Genomic DNA, 9,534 nt, shown 5'->3' with positions numbered 1-9,534 from the left:
TTCCTCTTTTTCTGTTGCATTCAAACTCCAGTGCTCACTGAAGTGTCAGAAAACCACAGCATGCACTTTTTCACCTCTTTTTGCGTAAGCAGTGGGCTAAGCTAGGGTTCTTCAAGTTCTTCTGCCCCTGGGGCTAACTGATATTTCTCTGTTTCCTTACCAAGAACACTTGCTCCTGGGCACCTCCTAGTTTTCAGTTTGTCCTTAACTATTCTTAATGCTTTAGGAGATGACTTCTCAAACCCTTAAAAGGGTTGTAATGGAATTTTAAATTAAGTGGTAGCAAGGAGGAGAAGATTAACAGTAACATCGCTATCAGTGCTAGAAACAAAAGACCTAAAAATTAATGCTTTGCTGATTGTAAGGAAAGATCACTAAAAAAGTTAGCTTGCTAGGTGCAGTATGCCTATTCAGAGTCCCAGATGTGGTCCTACATTAAGGATGCTGCTGAGAGTGCCCTCTCTCCTCTCTTTTGAAAGGAATATGTTGATTACTGCTCCTATTAAAAGCCAAGGAAGGAGTCCTTTCCCTCCTTTAAGGGTCAGATGATTTAGTCAGGCTACAAGTTACCATTTGCAAATAGCAGAGTGTTGTCTGCCTGAGTCCAGCCAAGGGCTACGAAGATGATTAGGGGATTAGAACATCTCTCATATGAGGAAAGACTTAGGGACTTGGGTCTCTTTAGTCTAGAGAAAAGAAGATTGAGGGGGGATCTTATTAACGCTTACAAATAGTTAAAGGGAGGATGCCAGGGGGATGGGAGCAGTCTATTTTCAGTGGTGCCCAGTGATAGGACGAGGGGTAATGGGCATAAACTTGAACATAGGAAGTTCCATCTTAACATGAGGAGGAACTTCTTTACCTTGAGGGTAGTGGAGCACTGGCACAGGCTGCCCAGAGAGGTGGTGGAGTCTCCCACTCTGGAGACATTCAAAAACCGCCTGGACACTGTTCTGTGCAACCTGTTGTAGGTGACCCTGCTCTGGCGGGGGGTTGGACTAGATGATCTCCAGAGGTCCCTTCCAACCCTGACCATTCTGTGATTCTGTGAGTCCCAAACAGGAATAGGAGATGGAGCACATATCAGTGCCTTCTGCAGATCAGTGGTGGTTGCATGGACAAGCACTTCAGTATAGCTCCCCTCGCCCTGTTGCCTGTACAAGTGTCTGGTCCCCCGGGAATTTGCCCATCAGCACCATCTGGGCTTCTTCCCAGCCAACTTTAGGGTGTAAAAACAGAGAAAAGAAAGCATTGATCTGAACCTGCCCAAACTGCACCAATTTACGAAAGTTCTAGTGCAACCGGAGTGGTAAATCATTCTCAACATCGTCTTTGAAGTCACTCACACAAAACTATTCAAAATGCCTGTGACCTGAGCCTTGCTAGGTCTGGAATGATCCATAAAGCTGTTCCTCCCCTGATGGGAACACCCTCCCTGTTAGCAGTATGACCCTGACAGAGGTCTTCCTTCTCTTCTGGCAGTGGGACTCCTTGACTCTGTTTTCCCTGTTAGCAATTAGAGAGTTGCAAGTTTCATCTCCTTTTGAAGAACGCTCTGAGGCTCACTTCATTCACATTCACATCTCCTTTTGAAGAACGCTCTGAGGCTCACTTCATTCACATTATTACTTTGTGTTTCCTGGGCTGAAGGAATTGCAGAACCCTGATAGTAATAACTGTTCCTGCAGCCATCACTGTTGCTTTTACTTGCTGCTTTGTGTCTCAGGTGGCCTGTACGTCAGAGTTAAATGCCCTGTGGCATCAGTCTTGCTTCCTTCCCTCTTCTAAGCTGCTTTTGCCCACTTTTATTTCAAGCAGCTCTAATTTTACATTGCCCAGATCTGTTAAACATATTTATCTTTCCATAACTGTCTTTTACAGAAAAATAAATTGAGTAGAACAAAACAAAAATCCCAAACCAAATGTAATGCATTTTTATGAGCAAGTCAAGCTTTGTACGTTATATTAATTCAGGAAAAGAGATAGCATGGTGTTGCATGAGATTGATGCACTTTTTACGTATGAACATTGGCAAAATGCTTACTTAACCTGAAATTCACCCTGAAATAAAGGGAGCAGCTAAAACTGAATATATAAAAAGTGTGAAGACAAAGACTGCCTTGGCCAGTAGGAGTTAGTCATAATGATCTGTTAGACTCTGCTTCTCAATACATGGAATAATATAACAAACATCCCATTACTTATCAGTACGTCCCTGTAGATCTTTACTCGCATACAATACCCTTTATGAAAGAAAAAAAAAAAAAAAAAGCTAAAACCTAGCAATGCAAAAGAATTTTGCTTCTAATAATAATACAGTAATGGTCAATTTCTCCTGGCATGACAGTATTTTTTTTACTTACTTCAGCTGTGGTCCAGGGGGCCAATTGTGCAAACACTTGAACATATGAGTCACTTCACTGTCATGAGTAAGACTATTGAAGCTGACTGAGTTGCTCGTGTGAGTAAATGACTCATGGATAAGTCCCTGCAGCATAAGCCCCCAGTGCATTACTTCATTTTTTTTTTAATGTTTAAGACTCTTCCCTCCCCACACTGTGCAGGGAGGGTGGTTTTCTATGACCTACAAAGCTGGGGGAATTGCCTGGAACGCTGCAAAATGAACTTCATTTGTGTATTTTATTGTCTCTGTTGTTTCAGGTCCGTTGAGGTCTATAATGAAAGATCTGCATTCAGATGAGAACGAAGATGAATCAGATGAAGCAGATGAGAATGACAATGATTCTGAGTTGGAACGACCTGTAAATGCACAAGGAGGAAGCAGGAGTCGCAGGTGAGTGTCTTGTGATTGCAAGTAGCCTGGTGGGCAAGATGTTGTGCATATTAGTAATGGGGTGAGGTCTGATGTTCTCAAAGAGTGTGGAGTAGCAAATGCGCAGGGAATTCAGACTCCCTTTTTGAAGCATATGCATGTAAAAGTGCCTCTTCTGAAAGCCAACAGAATTAGCCATTCCCAATACAAACTATTTCTGTACTGGTGCATATGGTTATGATAATCCTCATTCATTTTACTTTCCTTGATTTCATGCCATTGTGACTTTAGGAGGGTAGTCATAATTGCACTCTGGCATAAATGCGATAAAATTAAGTCCTTCAATTGCCGGATGAGCTATTTGGTACACAGTGTCTCATTTTCAAGATCTCTCCGCTTAGCAGTTTTAGATTAGGTTGTTAAATTGGATCAGAATCAATGAAATTTGAATTTCAAGTAATTTCTGCATTGCATGTAGTAGGTAATGTGTAAAAGTGCAGACAGAAGGTAAAGCAAGCATCTGTCACAGCAATTACTTTTTAAAAAATGCTTCTGCATCCCAGCTGCAACCCAAGAGGGCGTTCCAAAAATCATCTGTTCCTTGGGCAGCTTGGAACTCCATCTGAATGTTGTTGAAGGTTATGAAAAACCTGGAGCAGGCTCTCTAGAACCTTTTCAGAGTGGGTTCTTTATCGGATCCACACAGGAATATGCTGTGACTGCAGAGCACCTGACTGCCAGTGTCAGCTATTGCTTAAATGGGAGGGTAATAGGAAAACATTAATGAATGTCGCCTGCTTCCCTGGTGCACTTTAGCAACTGGAATCAAGAAGAAAACGACCAAGATGACTAGCAGTTTGAGAATTTGTGTCAGTGATTGTATAAAGGATTGTTTCAAGCTCAACTTGTCTCTAAGTGTGGAGATTTTGTTTCAGTTTTTAAACAAAATTTTAGGGCTAATGTTTCCCTACCTTCTTTTTATCCCAAATAACTATTTTTTTTTCTTCCAGCAAATAAATATTCCCTGTTGTTCCTAAGTAAATAAAGGGTGAGACTGACTGGGAGCTGAGCTTTTTCATGTGGCCTCTTCTGAGATACTAAGGTTTTAAATTTTAGCCAGGGAAAAAAGTGTTATTTATGACAAGAAGCAAGGAAATTCTCAGTGAAACACCCAAGTGGGAAGTACAGCTGTTTAGAAAGCTTTTAGAAGAGCAGAAAAGTATCTCTAAAAAAGTTTTCCTCCTTCCACGTGGCTGTGAACTGAGATAAAGGACTTGCTCCAGGAACATTGGGAACTGCAGCTCAATATTCTAAATATTTCACTGTTCCTGTAATGTTAGCTGCTGTTAACCGGATGTGGTGTCTCAGCCAAGTGCAGGCAGACAGCCTCGTTCTCCATGCTATGCAGAGGTTTTTCCAGAGTGCAGCCCTGCTTGGATGCCTCCCTTCCATGTGACCTTGATTAATGATGGCTTGCTTAGCGAGGGGTCATTCTTAGTGTCCTACCGCAAAGTGTAAGCTCGCTTCAGCTCTGTTAACAGCCCTTTGTCTGGAGGTGTGTAACCTCTTGGCTCTGTTTTTCCGTAGGGTTAATCTGAGTGATGGCAGTGACAGTGACAGCAGTTTGGCTTCCTCACCGCTACATCGTGAACCAGCACCACCTTTACTGAAAACCAACAATAACCAGGTAAAGTCAGGATTTGTAAATGCAGTTCTGGGGAGCTGATAATAACATTCTGGTTACTTTGGTGCAGTTACTTAGTCTGTAAACTGACATAAGAGGGTTTTTTTTTCAGGAGAGGTATTTGATTTAGCAAGTACCATAGACCAAAACAATATTTTTGTCAGTATTTTAAGAAGTGTGTTCTTTATGAATTAGCTTTGTAGAGTAAAGAATGCAAACTGTACAATGCATACAGGCTTGGGTTTGTATTAGCAGTATACAAAGTTCCCATCAATAGGCTCATTCTCAGGAGTTTATTCATTCGTCTCTTCCCCTCTCCCCCACCAGTGTTTATCTAGAAGATACAATATTTATTACTTCACTAGGAGACATAATAGTTTTTACTTCACTGCCTGTACCCATAAGAGCTAACATTGTTATTATTTTTGAGATAGGAAAGTAGGGTAGTTCTGTTTTTCAGAGAAAAGAAATGAAATAAAGTAGAGCTACAGAATACATCAGGTACAAATAAGTAGAGTTTGGAAGTTACCTCACCCCCAGTCACCAATAAAGTAAGGCTCTCTAAATGTAAAAATTAAACATAAAAGCTGATATTCTTTAAAAAAAAAATCATAACTTGTCACTTATTTTAGGGAGTCATAATTCACTCCCAGTGTCAGTGCCCACTGGATCATACAGAAAGCAGTCATGAATTTTACTGACTGGCAATAAATGGCTGCTTATAGTATTATTATAGTTAGAATAGTGTCTACATGTATTGACAAAAGTTTGTGGTTTAGATGGCGAGTTTTATGGATAAGTCTTTCCTATATCTCTTAGGTTAACTGCTTCAATTATCTGGCAGAAATTATTTACTTGTCATTGTTTTTCTAATAAAATTTCCAATACAAGCTTTACTGATAGCTCAAGAACAAAACATTATTCATGTCAGTTAAGTTCAGATACTGTACTTTTTGCACAGAGAGAAGAAGGAGATTTCATCTCCAGAAAACATTCTTCTTATCCACCAGAAACTTCGTAGGCTTTTCTAAGTTGATCTGTACAAAAGTTACAAGTTTTTAAGAGACGGTCTTTTGGGAGAAAAGCAAACTATACAGAAGAAGGATATTGCGTTTACTAGAGACATAAACATAAGGAAAATAAACAACAAGCCACAGATAGGTGTTTTAATGAAGACTTAACTTCTACAGAGGCAATGTATTTGTGACGTAATTGTAAGTCTCAGTATCAGCAGCCGCCTCAGTCACATCTTTCACATTCTTTTCCCCTTCGGTGTTCTGACATAAGGTCTACCTGCTCATTTAGACACTTAAAACAATAGTAGTGTGCCAGCTAAAACCGAGTGTCACATGCCTTCTTCTGTTTTTTGGGGGTTTTTTGGTTTGTTTTTTTTAATTGAGCTGAATTTTATATTTGAGCTGAAAATCAGAAATTTAGGTAAGCATTATGAGAATTCAAATTCTATGGACCGTAACCACTTTTGAAATCTGTGTTTGGTAGCATAGTGCTGCTTGCCAGGATGATGCATTTGACTGATGAAATCACGCTTGTGTTGACTTAAGTACCTTCATAGAACTGGAGAGCTGAGAGTTAATATTTCTATAAGCGTCCTCAGATGTGATTAGTGCTGTGTCTCATCTAAACAAGAGTGCTTAAGAAGTTAGATTTCAACTACACATCAAGAGCACTGTAAGGAAGCAACTTTTTCAAATATACTGTGTCCTTGCTAAGGTTCTATGTGAAACCAAGAATTTTCTTCCTTTAAAAACAAGGAAAGCATCTAAAAGGTATTGGATCTGTGCCTAGAGGTCCGTTTTTGGTTTGTTGTTTTTTCAAAACGAGTTTTTATTCCACTGGCCTAAATAGCAGTAACACCTGGGGGTGTTGAATCAAAGAACTGGGACTTTTCGTCGGAAAAGTATGTTTTGCTTTCTGGCCATGCATCACTCTTGGCTAAGTAAATCCTTAGGTAAGGTTAACTCAGATATGCAGTCATTTTCTATATAAAGGGAAATAGCTGCCTCCCTGCTGTATTCTTATGGTACTGGGTACCCTGGGGAACATGTATGCAATTTTAGTAATTTATACCAAGGGAAGTAGAAATGAGAGGGAACTTACAGAAAGCTGTCAGTGAGGCTTCTTACTAGTCAAGAAGACTTACTTTTATGGGCCTTATTACCTTGGTTTATTTGCTGAGTTTTGTCCTGTGTTGTGACTGTCCAGCGTGGTTTTGGAGATAATCATGCGAGTGATGTTAGTCAATGAAATGATGTTAGTTAAAATGAGATGTGAAACAAAATCTCCCATCATCTGTGATCATTTATTTTCCTTTGATGTTTTTCAGAAAAACTGATCATATTCCAGGTTGGGAATTACATGGTGATTTTGCTTCTTTTTTAACTCTACATTTAGCTTCCAAAAAAAATGTGTGTTGTGTGTGAAAAAATTGGAAGAACAAGCAACAGTTCTGTTTCCCCAAAATATTCCTCTCTTCTTTAGTCCTAAAATTTTCATGTTAAGCATGGTGTTCTGCTGCTTGTAGACATGCATTTCTTGACTGTGGTTCAGTATTGGATGAAGCAGTCTTGGTTTGTATATGTGGTAGTAAATGGTTTCGTATGGTATTGAAGGAAGGGTACCATATAAGTGCAAGAGAAATTACCAACAAACATCTTTTTTTTTCCAGTTACAACTGATGCAGTCATTTCAAAGACTATGTTTCAAAAGTCTTTACTGTAGAAGAAAAGAGACAACACTGCGGGGGGGGGGGGAGGGGGGGGGGCAGGAGGGAAACCAGGAAAAATATAGTGATTGTGTGACATTTCAAAGGCACTGGAGAGTACCTCAGCATCATTTTGTATCTGCAAAATTAGACCTCTTACCCTACCAGCATGCAAAAGATACAAAAAAGTGTTGAGGGGGCTTTAAATGACATGAAATTAATTCTTTTAAGGATTAATAATATCAATATTACCTAATTCCAGCAACTCGGCATTTTCTGCTGTAAGCTGCTATTTTTGTTCTGAAAAATATGAGTAGGTTGTATGGATTAAAGAATGAAAAGCTCAGTTTTGAGTTTTGATTACATTTTCTCCAGATGTTATATTCTGTGTGTTATTAACTGATAGCAGAATTTTTCATGTGTAATTGTATCCAGTGATGCATTTAATTTTTACAAGATTTTCTTTCTTTTCCAGATTTTAGAAGTGAAAAGTCCAATAAAGCAAACCAAATCTGATAAACAAATAAAGAATGGGGATTGTGATAAGGTAAATGAGAATGAGGTAACAGTAAACTAGTCCAGGATGTGTTATTAATGTATTTACTAAACATTAACCTTTGTTACTGAATGAAAATCTTAGTAATTAGTATATCTTTGCTTTGGGTTCCTTTAGGTGTAGATCTTTCTCTCTTTCCCCTGTAATGCTTTCTTCTTCTGTTTTGAAAGTGTTTTACTTCTCTTCAATACATGTGGTGATTTGGCAAATGTCAGTAGTTGGGAACCTGCCATCAATTATTTATTTTATCTACTCCCCACCATGAGTTTGCATTGTGTTTCACAGATGAAATGATAATTCTTGAAGGGGAGAATTAACAGCTGTATTCCTAGCTGATAAATCAATCCATTAAAATATTTACGTATTTTCCAGAATGCTTTCTGAGAGCTATGCATTAGGAAGTGGCAGCATGGTTTAGCTTGTTAACTAGAATGAAATGAAGCAACAATTACCATTTAACACTGAGAAAGACAGTTTGGTTTAAAATCATGTCATGCCTAACCATGTCATGTCATGCCTAATCATGCCGTGGGTAAGAGCTCTAAGTCCTTGTGTGAGTGAACACAGCACAGTTTTCCAGTGTGGACAAGTTTCTCTGAAGGTTCATATTTTACAGGTATTAGTGTCAAATTTGTGGTAACATGAGGCAGGAGACCCTGGTTTCAGTATATGTTGCTAGATTTTCAGTGGCCTGATCATACGCTTTTTAGTTTCTTAAGCTGGGTGCTGTATCTCTCTCTGCTTAAAAGGGAAAAAGGGTTCTGATGGCTCAGGCTGAAGGAGAAAGTTGATAATTGGGTGGAGAGGTGGGACAGGTTTGACATCACAGGAAGGAGGACAGTGGAATTTACCATTGGGTTAATCTTGCTTGATCTTTCTCCCCTTATATCTCCTTGTTGACACACAAAATTAATTATGTTGCTTTAGAGAAAAAAAGGGATTTGATTGTGAGCCCTGGGGTTTGGGTCTTATGTGGACGGATTTTTTTTTAAAGATGCTGTTTTGGCATCCCCAGTCTATTTGGCACTTTTTGCCACAGTTGAGATATAGACATTATCTTCTACAGCAAAGGACCACCTAATAAGATTTTCGTTGGCATGAAGAATCTAAGAAAACCCAGAAAAACTTATATTTGGGTTGTATTAAGCTAGAGAAAGCCAAAGTACTAAATCAGAAAATTTAGCTCAAAGAAGATTTAAAATAAAATTTCCATTTTTATTGTTTTTGAAGACATCTGAAGTTTTTTAAATACATAGCTATGACTTAATTAACAAGTTGTTTATGGGGGGGGATTTGTTTCTAGGCATATCTCGATGAACTAGTAGAGCTCCACAGAAGATTAATGACATTGAGAGAGAGACATGTACTGCAGCAGGTGAGGAGCACTCTCATGCAATATCACACTGTGCTCATTGAAATTGTGAAGTTACATCTATTTTTTTCCCTTCATCTAAAACTTTATAATCAGGTTTAATAGCCTTCAAGCCTGTATAATCCATATACAGCCCTTTAACACTTTCAGTGCAGCTTAGGGAATTTTTACATGTACTTTAAATTGTGTTGTCATACTAAATGACAAATCTTTGAAAAATGCCTATCTGAGCTAAATTTCTCACCAATTCATTGTTATGTTTCTCAACATACTGTATCAATAATTGTGAAAACAGGATGGGAGAATGGATACAGCTGTGCACCATGACTTGATAAAAATCTTGTTGCTTTTTCCTGAAAATGACAGTCATTTTCTCAGAAAAAATTAAAGATGTTTTCTATGGCAAACAGAAAACATGGAATTCAAA

The 9,534-nt window shown here is 38.7% G+C and overlaps 1 protein-coding gene across 1 annotated transcript in view; it reads left to right on the top strand.

Annotated features, from left to right (window-relative positions):
• The window catches only part of MLLT3 (myeloid/lymphoid or mixed-lineage leukemia (trithorax homolog, Drosophila); translocated to, 3), a 74,680-nt gene that overhangs the window by 57,785 nt on the left and 7,361 nt on the right, over positions 1-9,534 (top strand). The window contains exons 7-10 of the mRNA XM_009891521.1: positions 2,662-2,794; positions 4,361-4,460; positions 7,655-7,726; positions 9,039-9,110. Coding sequence (XP_009889823.1) covers positions 2,662-2,794; positions 4,361-4,460; positions 7,655-7,726; positions 9,039-9,110 — 377 coding nt within the window. The remainder of the gene's footprint in view (positions 1-2,661; positions 2,795-4,360; positions 4,461-7,654; positions 7,727-9,038; positions 9,111-9,534) is intronic.

This window comes from Charadrius vociferus, unplaced genomic scaffold (genome assembly GCF_000708025.1).
Source record: "Charadrius vociferus isolate BGI_N301 unplaced genomic scaffold, ASM70802v2 scaffold198, whole genome shotgun sequence".
Taxonomy (NCBI): domain Eukaryota; kingdom Metazoa; phylum Chordata; class Aves; order Charadriiformes; family Charadriidae; genus Charadrius; species Charadrius vociferus.
The sequence above is the reverse complement of the archived record's forward strand: the minus strand, read 5'-3'. Positions and strand labels throughout refer to the sequence as shown.